This window comes from Schistocerca nitens, chromosome 8, assembly GCF_023898315.1.
Source record: "Schistocerca nitens isolate TAMUIC-IGC-003100 chromosome 8, iqSchNite1.1, whole genome shotgun sequence".
Classification (NCBI taxonomy): Eukaryota; Metazoa; Arthropoda; class Insecta; order Orthoptera; family Acrididae; genus Schistocerca; species Schistocerca nitens.
Genome location: NC_064621.1, coordinates 263,045,174 through 263,068,653, shown reverse-complemented (window position 1 = coordinate 263,068,653; position 23,480 = coordinate 263,045,174). Strand labels below are relative to the sequence as shown.

The window sequence follows — 23,480 nt, the reverse complement described above, 5'->3', positions numbered from 1 at the left end:
TCGTTCTACTGAGTTAAAGAGAAAGACTGGACGTGGGAAATTTCGCCGGTATATATCGATAGTATTTGGAAAAATATAGATATTTTATCAACAGTCCTTGACCCGATTAGCGAGCACTAACGCGGGACTCAGAAGGCGCCTGGAGCGTGATGTACCTGTGTAGTGGTACTCTCTGCGGTACTGCTGTGGACGCTTGAGCCATCTGCACAACACATGGTACTTTACGTTTGCAATATTTCTTAGCTTTGGACAAGAGTACAGTTGCTACAAGAGAACGTTATAGACTGACGCACTTTGCGCGATTTCGATTCCTGTTGCTACAGATTGCATCTTATATGTTGGCAAGCGAGCGCCTAGATTCTGTAATTTCTTACTAGTAATAGGGAGTTTACCGATAAGTAATAGTTGTCATCGGAAAGCGGGGATTCCACGAGCTACGCGGCATGTGGCAGCGCAGTTGCGCACGCCGTGCTCCGGCAGGTGCGGCGTGTTTACGTGAGCCTCTCCCACGAGCGAGGAATGCGGCTGCCGCCACAGCCGCTGGCCGGCCCGCGTTTCTTCCGCCTCGCTGGAATGCGCGCGCTCCGCTCGCAGCAGTGCGCGCCACGTAGCGCCGCCCGGCTAAGTAATGGCACCGGCTTCTGGGGAGCGCGGCCAGCGCCGACACCTCGCCTCGCGGCAGCCGCGGCGCGCGCCTCTGCGGCCGTACTACGCGTCATCCGTACTACTCGTAAAAGTGTGGCGACGTATTTGACAAACTGGATAACCGGCAAATGGAATTCACTGTAAAAGTCTGGTAACTTTCGCGGAGTTCTGAAAACTGGGGGGGGAATCGTGATAGACTCTATAGGGAGTTGAACTCTTCGTTAAAGGAAAGGAATATTTTGAGCAATTTCATTTCAAATTACTGTCTGACACTCCTCCGGAAACAATCAGCTATGGAGTCGCGCAAGGACCCATGGAAACGAGTACACTTGTTTTTCAAATTCGCTGTTTAGTTTGTCAAACAAACACACAGATCTACCAGATAAGTTTGTCAAATTTAACCTCACTGTTGAAGCAGCTATCACGCTGTGCGTATTGTGTCGCGAATTATTTTGACGCCAGACGACGATTAGTTTGGCTTTAAGAAAGGTAAAGACATCAGACTGCAGTTCTGACGTTGCGGTTGATAATAGAAGCAAGACCGAAGAAAAATCAAGACACGTTCGTAGGATTTGTCGACCTAGAAAAAGTGTTCGACAACGTAAATAGGCGCAAGATATTCGAAATTGTAAGAAAAGTAGCGGTAAGCTGTAGGGAAAGGCGGTTGATATACAATGTGTACAAGAACCAAGACGGAATGATACCAGTGAAAGAAAAGAACGAAGTGCTCGGATTGAAAAGGGTGTAAAACAGGGATCTTCAATATATACACCGAAGAAGTAATGACGGAAATAAAAGAAAGGTCCAAGAGTTGGGTTAAATTTCAAAGTGAAAAAATATCAATGATAAAATTTGAGGATCACATTGCTATCCTGATCGGAAGTGAAGAAGAATAAGAGGGTGTACTGAATGGAATAAGCAGTCTAATCAGTGTCGAATATGGACTGATAAGTGCAGAATATGGAATGAATGAGACTAAACAGAAGATAGACGAAAGTAATGATAAGTAGTAGAAATGAAAACAGCGAGAACCTTAAGATCAAAAATAGTGATCACGAAATAGATGAAGTTGAGGAATTCTGCTACCTAAGCAAAAAAAAATAAAATAAAAAGGAGACTAGCAGTGGCAAAAATGGCATTCCTGGCCAAGAGAAGTCTACTAGTTTCAAGTACTAGTATCAAACATAGGTCCTAATTTGACAAAGAAATTTCTCAAAATGTACGTCTGTACGATACTGGAACATGGACTGTGGGAGAACCGGAACTGAAGAGAATCGAAGTATTTGGGACGTGCTGTTACAGCAGAGCACTGAAAATTGAATGCACTGGTAAGGTAAGGAATGAAGAGGTTCTGCACAGATTCAACGAGGAAAGGAATTTATGAAAACACTGACAAGAAGAAGACAAATAATGATAGGACATGTGTAAAGACATCAGGAAATAACTTCCATGCTACCAGAGGGAGCTGTGTTGTGGTCTTCAGTCCGAAGACTGTTTTGATTGCCGCTCTCCATGCTACTCTGTCCTGTGCAAGCCCTTTCATCTCCGAGTAACTACTACAACCTATATCCTTCGGAATCTGCTTACTGTATTCATATCTTGGTTTCCCTCTACGATTTTTACCCCCATGCTTCACTCCAGTAATAAATTGGTGATCCTTTGATGTCTCAGAATGTGTCCTACCAACCGATCCCTTATTCTAGTCAGGTTGTGACACAAATTTCTTTTCTCCCCAGATCTATTCAGTACCTCCTCGTTAGTTACGTCATCCACCCAGGGAGGTTAAACTCTAGAGGAAGACAGAGGTTGGAAATAATTGCGGATATAAGTTGCAAGTGCTATTCTGAGGTGAGAAGGTTGGCGAGAAGAGGAATTTGTCGCAGGTCACATCAAACCAGTCAGAAGACTGATTACTCAAAAACAACGTGGGCAATGTACGAGGAACGTTGCAGAATGTACAGACTATAAATCTTTGAAATGTCTCCATTTTCTAGATACCTCAGACTTATACAAAATAGACCGGCAAGTTGCTGGCTGTTGTTTGACAAACGCATGTGTAAACGGTTTAAAACTACGTCATTCGAAATTTCGGTCAGTCACTACGAGAACTGTTGATGTTGACTAACACGTCGAACATAGTCGTACACTGCCAAGTAATTTGAGAAATACGTGAAGTTCGATAGATTTTTGAAACGTGTAATGGGCCTTGTAAAAGCAGTTGTGAACCGCGCTGGTGGAAGAATCCAGCACCCCACCACAAGAACTCCTTTACCAACCTTGTGGTCAGCACGGTAGCACGCTGCAGAGTACGCACTGCTGTCCGTGGTGATCGCGGGCCCTGTTAAGAACCATTTCGTATGGTTCTAGTGTTCATGGGAACGTCGTGAATAGCGGTGATTTCAGTGTAATAACTGTCTTTGAATTAAAGTGTCATCTCTATTCGTCTCATTGTGTATTTCTTTTAGTTACCTTCTGTATTATACTGTAGCAGTTCTTTCTAAGCACGGTCCAATTTTCATTGAGCTATGTTACTTGGCGGAGACACATAATGCGAAAGTCATTTTCGTCCTAAAGTTTTGCACACCAGTGTATATATTGCATTATCATCTTCAGGCAACACCGCTTAGTCCCACTTTCATTGCCACGGAAATACTGGGTAGCGTAGCGGAATATGCGGTGTTGGTTGGTTGGTTAGTTGGTTGTTGGTTGATTTGGGGGAGGCGAGCAAACCGTGAGGTCATTTGTCCCATCGGATTAGGGACGGATGGGGAAGGAAATCGGCCGTGCCCTTACAAGGGAACTATCCTGGCGTTTACTTGAAGCGATTTACGGAAATCACGGAAAACCTAAATCAGAATTGCCGGACGCGGTTTCGAACCGTCGTCCTCCCGAACGCGAGTCCAGTGTGCCAACCGCTGTGCCACGTCGCTCGGTAATATGCGCTGTGCTTGCTTTCGTAGTCTCTATATTAATCGCATTTCACTTCTAACAAGAAATCTTTCTACAGTTATAAAGTATTTACTGCTATTTTTAGTTCAAACCATTTGTTTCGATATTGCTGTACACAGAGATATAGGTATGGGAATGGACTACTATCGGGAATAAAACTTAGCTCCGTGATCAGATGCTGAAGATATCCACCGAATCATCCTCTGCCAAAGGCGACATTGGCTGCAGTGTGGAGGGGCTTACGATTAACACTTCGCTCTACCAACGTTGTCAGGTTTCCAACCTTTGCAGCCGCTAATTATCATCCAGCTAGCTATCTGGCTCATGAGATTGAGTGCATCCACGTATCGGCGATAGCGAGGTTCAAATCCCATTTGCGCGTCTTGATTTCGATTTTCATAAATCGTTTCAGGAAAATGCCAGGCTACGACCCATTTCCTTCTCGGTCGTAGCCCGATAGTAAGTAGTCTGGCCGCAGTCTCTAATGGAATTCAGGTCGAAATGATAAACAGTAACCTTATTTATATTTTCAGCACTTAGTCTATTCAGATTAGTGCTGGTTTCCGGAGAGAAACTTTTCATTTCGAAGAAATGGCGTTATATTGACCTACAATACGTCCCAGAGCTGAGTGGCGTATGCTTTTTACAGGACTATAATTTCATTCATACTCATAGCACTTGATTAACTCATGGTCTCTTTCTGTCATTTGGAACCGTTCGCTGCTAGACAGACTTACGGTGATGCCTACGATGCAAAACGTTGCAGGTGTTCCACCAGCCTTTCAAACCCAATTTGTTTTTAGCGATTTAGATCAATTCCTGAGTCGAGAGCTGGAATGGCGATGGAAACGGGGTGATGCAAGTACATATTATGACTGAAAGGTACATTTAGGAGCGGAAGTTTCAAATTTCAAATTTCTCTTCATTATCTGCACTTTCGGAATCATACTAATCAAATCGATGGAAACTTCAGCGGTTCCTCAAAAGATGTTCGCCATACTCCGACTGCTAGAGATTTTGTAAGCACCATACACAGTATCTGTTACAGAAGCATGAGTTGCTGTTGAACTTTGTATGTTGGTCGTCGTATATTCCGTTCTGAACAGGAATCTTTATATGTTTTCATCTGCAAACTTCGACAGCAATGTTTTGTATAAATCTCTTTATAGATATGGGACCTATCATAATGAGGAGCGTTTGGTGTTTTCATTGTTCTTTTACAGGCGAAAATAGTACTGAGAATTTCATATTCGTCATCTGTGATGGGCTGCTGTAAGTGTCTAATAGATTTTAATCGCTCCCTCATTGTTTCAAGTCTCCGTTTGTTTGGTGCAGATTTTGGCATAAATATTAGTCTCACTATAATAATGACACTGCATAACGCACAGTTTAACGAAAGATGCTGTGATCTTTTTCATCGTACCAAAACGTAGAAAAGTGAGTGTTAACATCTTATCAGTGTAGAGTACATTAGAAACGGAGCCAAATTTTATACTGAACAAGGATGGGGAAGGATATATGCCGCATTGTTATTCTAAGTATACCGGCATTCGCCTTAGAGATTCTAGAAAACCACGGAAAGCTCTAATCTAGAAAGGCGGACGAGGACTTTAAAATCTGCTGCTAAGGAACGTGAGCCCAGTGCCATGATCATTGCGCCAACTGTCACGGTGACATCTTAAAGTTGGTGAATGTGGTTATAAACGAAGCGTGAAACAGTTGGATCGGGTAGAATCTATTTGGTTAACTCTCCGGTGCGCAAACTCGAGGTTTGCGGTCATCTACACGTACGAGGAAACGTGGCGTCGTAAGTAAATCTTTCCGTGTGAGCATAAAGGGGTTACTACCTACAAACCATTCACAACTTACAACGATTTTCTGATCAGAGTGAAATTCACCGATACATCCACTTGTGTACCAGCTAATTTGGATTCTCGATTGGTCAAGCTGACAGTTTTCCGAGGATTTCTCCGGTAGAGGCATTGTCAAAAACAATGGCTCGCTTCACTGGGCGTTAGGATTCCGAGGCCAGGCGGAGAAATCCGAACGATTCGCAAGGCGCCTAAGGCGAGTTGTGCCGGCAAAGAATGGGGGCTGCCGTAGGGTTTCGAAACTGTGTCCTCGGCAGCGGCGACTCCCACGCTGACCTTCACAGGCGGCTGAACAACTGGCCGCGGTAATGCGCCGGGCGGAGCTGGGCCGTACTATACTGGTCGTGTCGCGAGCTTCCGCTACCCGCCGGCCGTGCACGCTCTTTAAATTACCTGCCAGCTACTCGGCATTCTGTGATCTCAACACTACCTGGATGGGCAACTCCCGGCTCTGAACGTACGACGTCTGCGTGCCTGCAGATTCCTGTCGTCTGCTTCCCACACTGTAAGGCAGCTTGGCAAAAAAAATTATCATCAATTGAAATGGCAGATTACTGTAACCAGTCGCAAGTTATTTTATGTCCAGTACACGTATAAAAGGCTTAAACATCCGTCATGTGGGGGGGTTTATGTCAATTAGTAAGGCATGTATCTATTGTATGTACAACTTTTGGTAAATCTGTAACACTGTCTGATAGCAGAAAACGAAAAACAAAACACTGTTTTATGAGGGGCAATCAAATGAAAACCGAGCACTCGCCACTACGGGACCATGGAATGGTTCCATTAAAAAAAATACGCTTTAAGACATTTATTCCACTGGAACACGGTACCGTCAATTCCTCTTCGTGGAACGCGGTCGGCTGGTGACGGATCCACTACCGCGCGCACTCTTGCGCTCCCTCGTCTGAATGAAACTGACGTCTATGCACGTCTTTTGGTTAAGTCGACAAAGATGTGAAAATCACACGGTGAACGGTTCGGGCTGTGCAGAGGAGGTTGCAGTGTTTCCCAACCAACTCACTGAAGTGTGGGATGGGCGTCGTTTTTATTTTACGGTGCGTCGCAGTTTCTACAAAGTGTCTTCATGGCGCTGCACATTGATTGTGCTTTCATGTTCGTGGAAGTCGACGAGCAGAGGGCCTCTACAGTCGAAGAAGAAGTAGTCGTGACCTTACCGGAGCTTGTGTGAACAGCTTTGGATTTCCTTGGCGGGGGAGATGTGGATTCCTCCAATGTCGGCTTTGACGATTGCCCTAGGGCTCGAAAAGGTGTCACGACGTGAGGTCATGATGACCTTCTTCTTCGAATTCAGAGGCCTTGACCACTGAAATATGTTCGCATTTATTTTACTGTTCACTCATGGAAATACAGTCTTTTGTTTTTTTCTGCTATCACACAATGCCGCAGGTTACCCAAAAATAGTTCATACAATATATGCATGTCTCATTAATAGACATAAACCCACCTGACGATGGAGGTTTAACCCTCCAGAGCGCAAAGTGCACATGAAATAACTGTGACTATTGACTGTAATTTGTAGTTTCAACTGATATTCATAACAGCCACGGTGAAAAAAGTTTTGATCAGTCTGCAAGTGATTCAGGTAAAAAATTTAGGACTCCTCTCGCGATCATTGGCGTTAGTTTAATGTTTTTTCTGTCATTTTGTTGATAATGAATAATTAATCTGTGACAACGCTAGTCACTCTCCCCCGTGGCTGAACGTCGGAAAAAGCCACTAAACGTCGGCCGAAGATCCCGAGATGAGCGCAAACAGGCATTACGTCATTAGGGATTTATTACTCGCTGTTGTTGAAACACTCCAGTCAAATGGCTTTACCACTTCGCAGGAATAGTGCCACCCCCTGTGGGAAGAGATATAGCCGCGAACGAGGAAAGAGATAAACTATGGAGGGCTACAGCCTACCTTCCCCCTGGCAGGAAAAGAGTATCAGAAATATTATAACTGCTGGCTATGATGAGAAATGTACGACTTGGAAGTTCAGCAATGGAGTGAAATCTGGAGTTGGCAGACTGTTCATCTTATGCTTCAATACCGGCTGTGTTCAACCTCCTGCACGGATGATGAACTTATCAAGGAACAGAATGTGGAATGGAGGTGGCCAACTCTGGGCAAAAGTAATATAGTTATAACTGTGTATAATATGTATGTTTCTTATACGAGAATAAATAAATAGTACTTGGAACGGGGAAGCGTCGTGGGAGCACAGTATTAAATTGCTTCATAAGATGACGCCCATACAACCAGAATAATTTCTTCCTTCATATAAGCTAATCTTTTTGCATTTTGTTCCCGTAAATGGCAATACAAATTATGATTAAATTTGTTGTACACAACTGCCTGAAAAAAATCCTGATAACTTGGCATTTAATATCCTATTGAGAGACATACCCTGTCACATTTGCAGTAAGTTTCTCTGTGATTCTGAATAGCAACATACTGTATGTGCTCGGAGGCAATTCATTATTTTAGATACAAAGTATGAAAGGATATATTTCGCTTTCGATCGGGAGGGTGGTGTCCTTAAATGAATGACTAAGAACTACTTCCGCAGTCTCTTCGTAGTGTTTTATCATCAGCAGTGGCGTGTTTGAGTTAACGGTGTGAACTTCGCTGAAGAGGCTTGCTTCTACAGTGTTTGAGACTCCTCATTTTAAGAATCACACGTACTTAAAGATTCGGGTAATACAGCCTCTGTCGATCTGTACTGTATCTCTTGATGTCGTTTCGCGCCACACTGATAAGACAGAAAGAACATTATGGGCACTGCCCACCGCGAGATGGGATGCCGGCTCGTGTCGTTGCGGGTACATGACGCGATAATGAAAGACAGTAAGCGCAGCAGACATGAAGGGGAAATTATTTTAGCGACAACGAGGGGCGCAAGTGGGGTAAGTCACTGATGCAAGCGACCTTAACAGAGGGCAGGACGTTACGGCCCGGAGCCTGGGAACGAGCATCTCGGAACCGGCGAAGCTGTTCGCGTGCTGCTGTCGGGACTGTTTGTGGAAAGTGGTTGAAGGACGGCGAATCCACGAGAAGGCGACAAGGAGTTGGATATCCACGCCTCATCACAGAACATGAAATTCGGAGGCTTTCCCGCTCTGTAGAGCAGGGTAGGATGTGACGACAGAGTACAGTGACAGCGGAGACACAATTGTTCCTTAGCACACGGTTTAGCATAAATTGTTTACCATGAGGCTACGGAGCAGACGACCCCTGCGTTTTCCCATGTTGACCCAACATACAGTCAGTTGCGACTGCAGTGGACACGGGATCATCGAGACTGGACCGTGGATCAAGGGTAACGCGTCGCGTGACCGGATGAAACTCGTTTCTTGTTACTCCAGGCCAATGATCGTGTACGGATACGCCGTCATCCAGTTAAATGACAGCTCGAAACAGTGCTTGAGGAGCCTGATAGTGAAGTCACGTTAATGTCTTGGCCACCAAATTCACTTGGTCTGAGCCCGATGGAACACTTCTGTTGGGCACCCTCTCAGCGTCCACGAACCACGGACCCGTATTGTACCGGAATTGTGTAGACCTCTGGTGCCAGATATCTCCGGAAACCTTACAAAGGGTTGTCTAATCCATGCTGTCCACAATCGCTGCTTTATTAGATCCGAAGGCTGCCCACCTTGCTATTAAGCCGGTGGTCATACATTTTTGGCATATCAGTATATAAATAAAGCCGTAAGTGAAAATAAAGTAGAATAAGTTGTCTGCTTGTCAGTGTGCAGAACTGGAAGTGTTTTATTTTGCATTTTAGTGTCATTACATGGACAACATTTTGTCGTACGATGATCTTTGGCCGACACTCTGTAGTCCGACATAGGTTTAGTCAGAGATCTCTGCTTACAATCCAAGCACAAAAAAATGGCCTCAAATCGTCACGTTGCCCGTGGCTGAATCACTCGTACTTTTGACAGACAGTGGTGGCGCCGATTTGCTTATATTCCGCTTTAGCCCAATCCTCAACCGAATTACCCGAAAATACACTTATTTTACAACATTTGGAGTCTGCTTTGTTTCAGTATCTTAATTGTAGGTGGCGGTTGTACAGTTATCACATTACCAAGAATTGCAAACGTTGTATAACCTACCTTTTAAAAAAAAAGAAAAAGAAAAAAAGAACCCTATAATACTAGGAGTGCCGTTCTCTACTACTTTTATGTCGATTATATCTCCCGCAGCGAATTTTCTACAATAAGAAGGGGAAGAGAAAGAAAGAAATTGTGTGGTTATTATAACCGAAGCAAAACAAATCAAAGCTATTCGTGTTCATAGACTTTTCTGTAGTTCTCGGTAGCAACCTATACCACGGAGTTCCGCTGTTCGTTTTCTCAGCCAGCGCGTTTAGCACTTGACGTAATGTCACACATAGATTAGTGAAACTATTTCTGATAGCATAGTGTGAGTCGTCCTTCGTTAGTAGTTTCGTGTGTTGTCTCTCATCTGTATGTGTCACGCACACAGACTGTACGTGTTGTTGAGAATGTAGGAAGCTCTCGCCAGCTAAGAGTTATCTCTGGAATGTCGGAGATAAGGCAGTAACTTTATCGCTGTGTTCTCTGATTCAGGAATGTGGGCATTTTCGTCTAACGAGAGACGTGATCTTACTTCGCCTCCTAAAGTGTGGGACGTTAGCCCACACCTACAGTCGAGTTTACACGTCTTTTTGCAATTAAAGTTAAAAAGTTCTTATTTTCTACAGTGTATGTTTCGTGCATCAACAGTGACAACTTTACATTTTATGCACACTTGTGATCGTCTGCCAAAAAGGATAAAATAAACTTGTTTGGACTCAGTTTGTTATTATATTTTGCTTATGACCCTATTTAATTTTTCCTAAATTGCGGGATGAGTGCTTTCTTTCATTTCCTCCTCTGCGCGTATGGAAAACTGATGCATTTCAGTTCCTTGCGTCGTTTTTCGGGCTTCTCATCAAATGCGTGGTCCCCATGTGACATGCATCGCCTTTTGACATTTTAAGAAATAATGCCCTTGCCTGTGGAACGGGGAAACAGAGACTGTTTCTGTCTGTTTGTTTTTAAGTAAATGTGAGTAAAATAACAACATGCCAGAGACCGAGAATTTGCGACACCAGTGACCTAACCTCTTCTAGGACAGTGGCTCAGATGCAGAAGATAACTTGTTTGCATCACAAGAAAAAATACTGTTGCATCAGAACTTTCATCAGGGGGAAGCTTCATTTCACTCATGTTTGTACTATCGTCTAGTAATGCCCATGGTCGCAAACAGTTTCAGAATGTGCGCTAAAATTCATTTTTACGTGCTTCTGTTATTTTTAGATATCTTTATAAAGCTTTGCACAGTCAAAATGTGTATACCGTAATTTGTTTTGTTTGACTTGCAGGTATACGAAGCCACAGACTTTCGCGGACTGCATCGGGAACGAACTACCTCTTGGCTGGGAGGAGGCGTATGATCCACAGATAGGATCATATTATATCAACCATGTTAATCGTAAGTATAAACATTTTTTGTTATTTTACTATCTGTTGTCATAAATTTTTTGTCTTCATCCTAAAATAAACGTATGTATACAGATGTGAGGAAATAATTTTTGAAAAACAGAAAGGTATCTATAACAGATTCTTATGTGTAGCTTCATTTATAAAAACAGTATCCCAAAAAACTACTTGTGGCTCTATCTGAGTTTTATATTATTGTCTGCTCGAACGGAACAGCCCGTATTCTTTTTTAAGGATGTTTGGAGTAGAGACTCCTTAAGCAGGGGTTAAGTTTTTCATGTGAAACATACTGCATTTCTATCTGCTACACAAAGGTTGCAGAAAGAACTAAGTGTTAATAAGAAAAATTTTCCAATAACTATGTGTTGTAAATAGGAATAAAAGTTCGCACATACTCTCTGTACATTATCGACAATTAAAGCATGCCTTCTGTAGATTTAATTATTAATAATTTTGCCCTTATTCTCTTAACAAATGAATGGCTTTGCGTAGTTGATTTAATAGTCAAATTGTATTCACTAGACATCATAGCAAATTTACATCTGATATAACCAGCTAAGGATAGGAAATGGAAGGTTGTGTAGCTTTGGCTTCATCCTCAGCTTAGTTAACTAGTAACTGTAGTCTTTTACATAGCAAGTATTAGCTTTTCCCTGGTAGTTCAAATGCACACTCTTCCGCGAATTCGTCGCTGATTAACTATCGTTTACGGCCATAGCGCCAGCGTGCTGTATTTGCGACCTATGGCCATCCGGAAAAGTTTGCTATATTCTTCGTCCCATACCCTGCTCTGAGCTTATTGTCGGATTGTTATTAGAAGCCTTCTCCAAAAATAAGACCGCTTATCTCCTTCTGGTACAGCAAAACGTACCACTCGTGGGAAAGTCTCTTACAGCTCGTCAGTAAGCACACAAACGAAACCCAATTTCTGAACCTGTTGAGACAAAGATTCGGAGGAGGAATTATCTCTTTCGGATTGCCATTAGGGCAAAGGTTTTTACGTTTTGAGGTTGATAGCGGAGGGAAGATATACCGTGCGTGCTGAAAGTTGTGGCCTGAGCCTACTAGGTCCGTTTTGGGGTTAGACTTTTCCTTGACTCTCTGTTGATGTGCAGTGTTCTCGGTGGACTGTTAAAGAATGCTGCGAGACTTCTTAAAAAATAAAAAAAGAAACAGAAACTGCTGTTTGAATTGTTGTACGAATGCTGAAAATTGCAATAGATGAATTGGAAGGCATCGCTGCCAGGAGTCATGCCAGCAGAAGTGAAAGTTACCCTTCGAGTATGTTAGTCGGCTCGGGCCAGGCTGCCCGAAGACGCTGTGCTCCTTTAAAAGTTGTTGCAACCGTCTCAATATTGAGGCACAAGCTAGGTATCATTGTTCTGTCACTATTTTTTCATGGAGTATAATGGGTGTTTTTTAAAGCCTTTTGCATTAAACAGTTTCACTGGTAGGGACTGAACATTATCACGGCCATTACTGAGACACTATTTCGTGTCTCGGTCAGTCGACTTTGTGGCCTGTCTAGACTGCCCTGATTCTGGTTGTTGGTAGAATTTGGAAATTTGTGGTAAGTTCAAAAAATGGTTCAAATGGCTCTGAGCACTATGCGACTTAACTTCTGAGGTCATCAGTCGCCTAGAACTTAGAAGTAATTAAACCTAACTAACCTAAGGACATCACACACATCCATGCCCGAGGCAGGATTCGAACCTGCGACCGTAGGGGACGCTCGGCTCCAGACTATAGCGCCTAGAACCGCACGGCCACTCCGGCCGGCGTGGTAAGTTCCTATGGGACCAAACTGCTGAGGTCATCGGCCCCTAGGCTTACAAACTACTTAATCTAACTTAAACTAAATTACGCTAAGGATGACATACACACCCTTGCCCGAGAGAGGACTCGAACCTCCGACGGGGGGGATGACTTGCTTTTGTGCTTTCTTTCCCTTAGCGTTTGTTAGATGCACATTCTGACGCCACACTCGTCAGGGAAATGTAGGAGAGGGAAGCCTTGTGCGCAGTCTGTCTGCGTATCATATAAACTTTTTTTACTCGTTTATCGTATTGAAACTGTTTTTGTATCATATTATCTGAGGCGGAAGTAGGAGGACCAACTCAGTATTTGTGTCGAAAAACCATACTAAGTCTGGCTAGTTTACCAGCCCATGTTCATTAATCCGCCGCGCGTATTCTATCTGTGGTGTCCACTTCCCTTTTTCAAAAGCTAGCGCAATGCGTGTTACATTTTACGAGCAGGTCAGACCACGTAGTTGTACAGAGTGTCTCAGGAGGAATGGTCAGTATTCAGAGATATAAGAGAAACGCTCATTTGAGGCAAAATTTCTTATGGACGTATGCCCTTTACCGTATGGTTTCCGAAATAGAACACATTTAATATATATTGTTATTTATGGAAGTGGTGGCTTTACGCACAAATGGATAAAATCGTATTTAACAAAGAAAAATTTAAACAATGTTCAGAAGGTAGAAAATGTTAGTGACTGTATCTAAATCACAATCAGTGTCCCACAGGGTTCAATATTGGGTCCACTCCTCTTCCTATGCCAGAAAGCCGTCCCGGGAAAAGAAGTTGAAAGCACCGAGGTAGGTTGGGCTAGAATAAAATTTGAAAGAGGTTTGGTGGGTAAGACACACAGGCGCGCACTAGCCCAAAAACAAAGGTACATTTAAAGTGCTCTGTCTCAGAAACCATTCGGTTCAAATGATTCAAATGGCTCTGAGAACTATGGGACTTAACATCTTAGGTCATCAGTCCCCTAGAACTTAGAACTACTTAAACCTAACTAACCTATGGACATCACACACATCCATGCCCGAGGCAGGATTCGAACCTGCGACCGTTGCAGTCGCGCGGTTCCTGACTGTAGCGCCTAGAACCGCTCGGCCACCGTGGCCGGCTAAACCATTCGGATTAGGGCATGTGTCCATATGTAATTATTTGCTTCAAATGAGCGTTCCTGTCATATCCCTGAATATTGAGCATTCCTCCAATATTGAGCATTCCTCCTAGGACTTCCAACATCGGTCCCTATTAAAAGAATCCAAAGTTCGTCAGTGGCTGCCGTTCGTACTGGTAACGCAAGATACATCATGAGGACCGCGTAGCACGGGACCTTTGCCCCCATATCGCCAGGCGAGTGCTGATGACTCGCACGCGAACCCGGAGTAATGACGCGTGTGTCACGCCACTGTTGGCCGCGTTCCAAAGGACGCGCGCTCACTCGCTGACTGAGGCATGTGAGATAGCGGCAGCACCCGACGTGCCAGTTGCCACTCACAATCAGTGCGACGCCGCCTGATCCGGAATTTACGTTTGCAACGACGATGTGTCTGCAATTTCTACTTTCAGAAATATGTTTTGTTGGGCGTAATATCTGTAGCAGCAATTAAACACACAAATCTAGTCCACATATATATGCTAGCGGTGTGGTCTAAATCGCTGCTTCCCGAGCGGGAAGGCGTGCCGGTACCCGGCATGAATCCGCCTGACCGATTAGTGTCGAGATCCGGTGTGCTGGCCAGCCTGTGGATGGTTTTTAGGCGGTTTTCCATCTGCCTCGGCGAATGCGGGCTGGTTCCCCTTATTCCCCCTCAGTTACACTATGCCCGCGATTGCTGCGCAAACACGGTCTCCACGTACGCGTACATCATAGTTACTCTACCATGCAAACATTGGGGTTACTCTCGTCTGGTATGAGACGTTCCTGGGGGTTCACTGGGGACCGAACCACACAATAACCCAGGGTTCGGTGTGGGACGGCTGTGAAGTGGGTGGACTGCTGTGGGCCGTTATGGGTTTGTGAACCGCTGAGGGCTACGGCTGGGACGAAGCCTCTCCGTCGTTTCTAGGTCCCCGGTTCAATACACAATTGCCTCCTAATCTGAAATGGAAGTGAAGTGCGATTATTTTCAAGCAAAACGCAATGCTCAACATCCGCTGATGATCACTGCGAGATTGTCACCTGATAGCTTTGCGGGTGCTTGAAGCGGTGAGGAAAGTATATAAGCGAAGCAGAGACTAATGGGGAAATAGTAAAGTGGGAAATTCTTGGACGTAAGCGACTTTCACAAAGGGCAGGCAGTTATCCCGTCACCGGGGTGGGAGTATCTCAGTACCAACTGCCTGCAGCTCGTGGTCTAGTGGCTAGCTTTGCTGCCTCTGGATCACTGGGTCCCGCATTCGATTCCCGGCGGGTTGGGGATTTTCTCCGCCCGGGGACTGGGTGTTTGTGTTGTCCTAATCATTTCATCATCTTCATTCGTGACAGTGGCTCGATTGAACTATGTAAAAACATTGGACTGTGTAAAACTTGGGACTTTGTACGGGCGCTGATGACCGCGCAGTTGAGTGCCCCACAAACCAAACATCACTATCATCCGTTCTGACCAAACTCATCGGCTGTTCGCGTGCTACTATCGTGTGCTTCTGACTAAGTGGTTGAAGGATGATGAGACTTACGAGTAGGCTACAAGGCGTTGAACATCCATGCCTCGCAACAGGTGGAAGTCGGAGGCTTGCCCGTTCTGAAAAGCAAGGTAGATAGCGATCTTTGCGAGATCTGGCGACCGAGTACCCAAGTGTTTCGAAGTCCCCCGTTCAGTATACATTGTTGAACATGGGACTCCGCAGCAACACGACCTTTACGTGTTCTCATGTTGACTCAACGTCATCATAAATACGACTGCAGTGGGCACGGGATCATCGAAATCGGGCCATGGATTAACGGATCGTGTCGTCTGGTCTGATGAATAATGTTTTTTGTTACACCACGTCGAGGATCGTGTCCGGATACGCCGTAATAAGTGCGAACAGCTGTTCGAAATATTCACCGCTACACGAACACAGACAGTGGCGGCAGTATTATGCTAGGAGAAATATTCGCCAGACTTCCATGAGACCTGTCGTATGATTCGAAGAAATCATGATAGCTCTGGACTGCGTAAAATTGTTGCGGACCACGTGAATGCCTCCGTGCTTGATTTCTTACCCGACGGCAATGGCATCTTCCAGCAGGATAACTATCTGTGTCATAAGACCAGATTAGTACTACAGTGATTTGTGGAGTATAATAGTGAACTAATTTTGTTGCCTAGGACCAAATTCTCCTATCTGGGCCTAATAGAACGTATTTGGGACGCTCTCGGACACCTGCTCCGCTCCCTCAAAACACCGATCTGTAATTTATGGGGACTGCGTGACCTTTGCGTAGCCGTATAGTAGCACGTAGCTCCGGAAACCTGGCCGACTTCCTTTCAGGCCTTGTCCATATACTTTACCTGTTTCCATTTCAAGTGCATAACAATCACATTGACGAACTCAACTTATACCTGTTCTATATGTTTATTTGTCCTCCTGTCCCTTTTTTTCTCTTGAATACAAAATTTAGTTTTATCAGATGAACTCGACACATTTTCTTTATTTTACTTTCAGTGTCAAGCTGCACTTCATTTCCATTTGCGCTATGTGCATAAATTTGTGTACTAGTTCTCTCATGATTAAGTATCGCAGTATTCTTAGTGTAATTGCAAGAATCTAGGCAGAATATTTAAATATTAGAGATGGTTGTAGCAAGCACAAACAGTTTAAAATGGTACCACTCGCAATTACGAAAGAAACCCTAACGGAAAGTGATAACGTACAAGCAAGTGATAGTTAGCAACAGCAAAAGATAGGGATCACCTGATGATGCCTATCTATCACAACTACTTTTACTTCCATAAGAGCATACTGATTTAATTCTATCGTAGCTTGACCTCATCTGTGGCACTATTTCTTGCGGTGATCGCTGTGCCGTCTTAATACTTTGGCTGTGGAATGCGGCTAATCTCTCCACGACGTGCTCGAGTGCCTTTGAAGAGTAATTGTCTTCGCTATCAGAAAGTCTCATTCAAGAGCATCGCTATCTTGATTTCCAATCGTACCATCTCATATCGGGCACCTGTTAAGCCGGCTCCTTCATTTCTACATTGTTACCGGTGTTAACATAAAAAGTACTGCCTCGACAACGAAGGCTTCGCTAGTCAAATTTTGGCGGTAGAAGGCTCCTGAGGGGTGTGTCAGTACTGGTGATTAGAACTCTCTTCTCGAGACATTCGTCAGAGGAACGGAGACAAAAGACACGTGTAAATTTCACTTCAATATATGTGAACTTTAAAAAATATAAAAAAGTCGTTCCCTTATCGCCGTGTGTGTTAAAGCGCCGCTTCCGGGGACGGGGAGCTGCGCCGGCTCCTGATGGAATGCATCCGGCGGATTAACGACGAGGGTTAGTGTGTCGGCGACCCTGGATGACGCTTTTAGGCGGCTTCCCACATCCCACCAACTGAATACCGGGCTGGAACCCAGGTCCCGCCTCAGTTTCGCAGACATTTAGGAATTTTCCGCACACTTTCATATGAATAACGCTACTCGCAAATAGTTGGGATACACGATAGACATGTGACTCGGGGGGGAGGGGGGGGGGAGCATCCTGTCACCCACTACATTAACCGTGCAAAATCTGTTAATAACCATGCCGACCCGGCGCCGATGCGGGACGCGCGCATAAGAAGAATATGTTTGAACTAAAAAATTTATAAAATCATCAAATAAAAACTTTGCAAAATTTCTTCGAATATTTCAAGTGCTGTTAAATGCAACATTGCTCGAAGAATGAGGAGGGACAATTATTAATACCAGACAGGTCTTGTGAATGTCACTCATGTTACTGCTGAGCGTCTTAGATAGAACTATAGTCGTTTCAGTTCCTCCGTTCTAGTATTGCCTTTCGACGTTGGCTGTATCTGAACGTAAGCGCTTTATTAATAAAAAAATAAATGAAATTTTTGCCTTTTTGGTCGGCACTTCGAATGATCTCGACGGAAAGTGCTTAGATGTTCGTCGTATCGGATGTTGCAACAAGGGAAACTATGTTGCAACAGGAGAAACTCCAGAAGGGTGCGTCTTTGACATTATACTCGATTGAATAGTCTGAGCGAAAACTTCTGGACGAAAGCTCTAATAACTGAGATCGCCGTTGCCTTTCTTTGTTCCGAAAACGACAAGCACTGCATCGTACACAAGACGATGTGTACACTAAGATGTAATTGCTCTTGTAATCACAAATATTTACTAATTAGATTTTAGACCCAAACTACTGTATCCTCTTGCACTCGTAAACGTGGCCACATCGGGCCTTGGCTCGTAACCGTTCAGTACGCTAAGGAGAGTTAACATGGACCACTATGCCGAAAAAACTGAACGAAAGGAAACCGTTTTCAATTCGTTAAAATCACTAAATTCATGGCAGAATACGGCAGCGATGCGACCGTTCATACATAGTAGTTTTATTTTCAAAATGTCTTCAGAAAACGCACATAACTGTCGTCTTGACATTTGAATATACCAGTATATATTTTTCCTTTGTGAGAATTTTTATTGCGGGGCAGTGGGTGAGGGAGTAAGATTTACCTTGAAAGTTTCAATCTAGTAGATTTATCGTGACTGTCGGACAGTGGAATGTAGTGCGGTGCTTAACAGAGCCTTGCGAATGGCGCGGTGGTTGCGCAGTCACATTGCAATGGTAAAACTACCATGCGTCGCTCCCCATCCAGTTTTGACCATTTGCCAACTACGAGTATTTCATCTCTTCGATACAAGGAAAAAAGATGCAATACCATTGCTGACGCCTGCGCTTGTGGAACGTACTCATAATCAATCATTCTATTCTGCGAGAAGACAGCGTACCGTACAGTCTAGATGTTTCCTTACCTTGATGATTTTGTCCTGGGTAGAACAGAATTTCATTGCGGAGACAGGGTTCTACTTTACGTTTTTGTCAAAAAACTGGTGCACAAACAGCTATAATTGCTTTAGTTAAGTTGTAGATCATATTTCCTAGGCTTCCGAGCAGTTGGAAGCGTCTGAAATCAGGCCGCCTTCCGCGGTTACAGAAATGTTTGCCGTTCCGAAATCGTTTCTAAGAATAAATTCAAGTGAACGAAACTGGTGGTTCAGTTCTCTTAGCTCCCCTGCACCCACCTGACGAACTTTCAACATCGTTGCCGAAAAATAGTCAACCCGACGTACACTAGGCAGAAACTGACATTTGTATGCACGAGGGACTTTTGGATGCACTAGTCAAGTGCACTCAGACTGACGCGTTCGGAACAGATTACAAGCCAAATCATCCAGAGCCCACAATTTCAGAACATTTCATTTTATTCCAAAAGTACATTAACTTTCGTAGCTCGACGATGAGAAGTCGATTGTGTGGAAAGAACACACGCACGTACGCAAACACGCAGCCACCCTCTCTCTCTCCCCCCCTCCCCCCCCCCCCCGCTCACAGACACACACACACACACACACACACACACACCACATACACACACACACACACACACACACACACACACACAAGCGCGAGTGCGCGCAAGCGTGCTCAGTAGGGTTGGAGTTTGTTAGATCGCACTACAGGCCTCTCGTCTGTGAGTTAATAACGAAAGCAGTAATAACTATGTTTCTTCTGCATCTGTAAAAAGCTTCTATTCTCTTCATTTATCGCTAGTGAGTGTCACAGCACTTATGTATGTGCCTTTCTTGACTGCTCTGCTTTTGTCTAGAACGGTATGTAAAAACCGCCAAAGGCAACTATGGATAATGTAAAATTACTCATGGGGCCTCAGAAAGTTAGTAATACGTTGGAATGGATTCGTGCCATTCCCAGCGTGAAATTGATTTTGAGGTATTGTTGAGGCTAGGTGTGAGGCTACTCATGTTGGTCTTATTCTGCAGTAGTTTGAAATAGCTACTCACGATAAGTAACACGACGCTCGAAATAATATACTTGTTATCTTCGAGCACGCAGATTAACGGCACGCGTCATCACTGCACTGAGCTGATTACTTCATTATTTTCAGTTACTGTCTGTGAGAGGAATCACTTGAAATGTAGAATGTAGAGACAACGGGGATCACATTTCATAAGTGTATCTGTGGAAGAAATCTTTCGACTGATATAGTTGGTAGAAAGCATTTTGGAGACGCGATACATAACTGGTGTCGGTGCTTCTTTTACAGGACTCTTGTAACTACACCCATGCCAACGAACGTGTATGAATAAAACATTGAAAAGTGTAATTTACGGAAAGCCCTCATGAATTATACTCGTGGTAAACAGTCCTTGTCCACCACGTGTCACATTACACCCAAATAAGTACGCGGTGGTGAGTGATGGAGTCAAAGTGCCACGACCTATCAGATATCGATTTAGTCCCCGTTATGACCGGAACTGTTACGAGCCTAATAGCGGAAGCTAAATATAGCCGTAGCCTTCCTTCAGAATAGTTCCGCTCATAATTAAGAACATATATGTATGATGGACATCATAATTCAGAGTCTCTCTGTATTTCGTATCGAACGAAACGAATTAATTGGTGTCTGGGTGTGATGGTGGTTGGGAGGGGGGGGGGGTGTTGTTCAACAATACGTCGCGTACTTCTTGAGTTATCGTAGCATAAGCAAGAACAAATCTCAAAGAGACTCTCCGCTTTTAAGTGTTTATAAGTTTTTCCTCTTCTTCAGTATCATACGCGCACGAGAGAAAGTTGAGATTCATATCTGGGGCAATCGTGATGGCGTCGTATCTACAGTACAGACGTAGCAATATACCTCAACTGATTCTACTTCCAGCGTACTGCTGCAACAGTGTATATTTCTTGATGTGCGCTGCCGAAGATTTTGCCTCACCTGCGACGATTTCGAAGTTTCTCGTGCGCGACAAAAGGCGGAAATAAAGCGAGTTAATAAATTCGAATAAGTAATCTTCTATGACTGAATTTCACTTAATATCTGTTTTAACTGCATTATCTTTCGTAATTATATTCCTGTGCGCTATTGTCATAGTTAGTGGTCACTTTATACACGAACAGACACAAACAAAAACTGTCGACAACAAGAGTGTGTGTGTGTGTTTCATGGAGTGGGGAGGGGTGAAGAAAACACAATTTCTTACAAAATGGAACTCAGAACAGATGATATACTGTGGTTATTAATCACCAAACGAACTAATGCTACCATTTTAAAATAGCCTCCCTGTACTTAACAGTGTGACCTTTGTACGTATTAATTTGGTCTCGGGTACATAATAATGTTCAGATACACGAGAATACTTTCTAAATTCACATTTTAGTATAGTTTAACGTTGGCTGGCTACACGAAAAAGAAAGAACATCACTAATGGAAGGTACAACACTGCTGGAAGCCTTTCGAACCCAGGGTCATCTGGAATGTTAGTTACAAGGAGAATCGCGGCGGACGACGAAATAATTTTCAGGTTTCACGACAAACGGCTGTGAGTGCACTAGCTGCTTGTCAGTATCCATTACAAACTACATGTTTTGGCATTATTCAAACTGATACTGACAATTTTTGGCAACTCTGCGGGACTTGTACGCTGTTCACAGTGCTCTTTGTACTGGACTGTGGAAGGATATGTTGAGTCAACAAGAGATAAAATTTTTATTATGTATTTATACCCCCTGACACGTTTTTAGCACTGTCTCTTCTCACAAAAGCGGACAACACGAGGTCGTGCTGCGTATGAAAACATTTATAACAGCAGCTAATGAACAGCGTTGTTGAGAACCAATCCATTGACGTGAGCCGGCCGGGGTGGCCGAGCGGTTCTAGGCGCTACAGTCCGGAACCGCGCGACCGCTACGGTCGCAGGTTCGAATCCTGTCTCGGGCATGGATGTGTGTGATGTCCTTAAATTAGTTAGGTTTAAGTCGTTCTAAGTTCCACAGGACTGATGATCTCAGAAGTTAAGTCCCATAGTGCTCAGAGGCATTTGAACCATTTACATTAAACAGTGGAGGCTTACAACGATGCTGTTTTTTAAATTTCCACATCAGATGCACAAAAAAATCTAGGAACACTAAAAACAATATCTAGGAAGACTTACGTTCCACATTACAAAGTATTGTCGCATTAGTTTGAAGAGCCTCACGGGTAACATACTTGGATCATATGGGTCTGTTTTTGACAGCCGACCGGAGTGGCCGAGCGGTTCTAGGCGCTACAGTCTGGAACCGCGCGACCGCTACCGTCGCAGGTTCGAATCCTACCTCGGGCATGGATGTGTGTGATGTCGTTAGGTTAGTTAGGTTTAAGTAGTTCTAAGTTCTAGGGGACTGATGACCTCAGAAGTTAAGTCCCATAGTGCTCGCAGTCATTTGTTTTTGACAAATTGCATGTCTGAAAGAAGAAATAATTCGTGTAAACAGCATAGCGAATCGGAAGCAGAATCGAAATAGCCAGGACATCTTACTGTTAGCGATAACTGCTCTTACGTCAGATATTGTGGGTCTCCCATCTTTTCCGAAGGATATTAAGTTTATGCACTGAAAACTAATGTCAGAGAAGCGAAGCATTGCGTAAATTCCGACTACGTGAAAATATGCAAGTGATTTTGTGAAACTAAAAGTGCATCATTTGCGTTTTTTTGAACTTTCAAAAGAGTTGCAGCTTTAATCCATTTGCGAGCCTATTGGAGGAAGCGTACGGAAAACAAAAGTTTGCGCCTAACGTTCAGTTACCGATGCGAAGTGTTAAGTGCAGGTAATTGTTTTAGTTTCTTGTCGGCATTTTCCTATCTGAGAGATGGCTGGGGTCGGTAATTTGTTTCGCACTGTGGCGGTGAAGCTACAGTTTTACGGTGCGACGGTGGAGCTGCTGTGCAGGCCAGTAAAACAAGCCGCTCAGAGCTGGGAACGCCAAAATGTGGCGCTGCCCATCAGTTAAGCCCAGCCCGCAGAGGTCTCTGCTCTTGGCGGCAATACGTAACAGCACCGGACTCAAGCTAAATATTGCTGACATTTGATTCTAGCTGTAGCTTAAAGAGAAATGAACATGTATATATCAACGCAGCAACTTACTTCTGAACTTTGTAAGCCCATTCGTGCTTAGTATTAAGTAGAATTAAGTTGACATTTATCTAGTCGATTGTTAACAAAGACTCGTATGAGGATTCTCTTAAGCGAGTGATGTATCCATATTTCAAGGTTCAAACGTTGTGTATGGTCTACAAGAAGTTCCCGTACTCCTGGATCAAAATAGTATATGGCACATTGCACTGCAAAATAAGAACGAGATGGATAAACTAACGTACTATATTGACAACTCAGTGGAATTGAATGAAAGTGCTGAAGCATGTTGCAAGAGCTGTTTCAGTCGTGCACAGAAAGCTGGACGCCACATGGCGTGAGGTGAGTGTGCCTGTAGCGTCAAATAGAGCTGGCCTGGTAAGTCGTGGTAGTTGAAAGAACGTGAAAAGACAATGTGTGGCAATCAGCGAGCAGTTACGGAGCACTGTGATGCTGTTATTCATTACAACATAGCCAGAGACAACAGTTGGATGTCTTCATTCAGGGAAGACGCATCGGGGAACTGGAAGTAGGACGAAGTGTGGCGGAGGTAGCCCAGAAGTT

The 23,480-nt window shown here is 44.0% G+C and overlaps 1 protein-coding gene across 1 annotated transcript in view; it reads left to right on the top strand.

Annotated features, from left to right (window-relative positions):
- LOC126198489 (protein kibra) overlaps positions 1-23,480 on the top strand; it is a 222,641-nt gene that overhangs the window by 99,548 nt on the left and 99,613 nt on the right. The window contains exon 2 of the mRNA XM_049934862.1: positions 10,870-10,979. Within this exon, the coding sequence (XP_049790819.1) occupies positions 10,870-10,979 (110 nt within the window). The remainder of the gene's footprint in view (positions 1-10,869; positions 10,980-23,480) is intronic.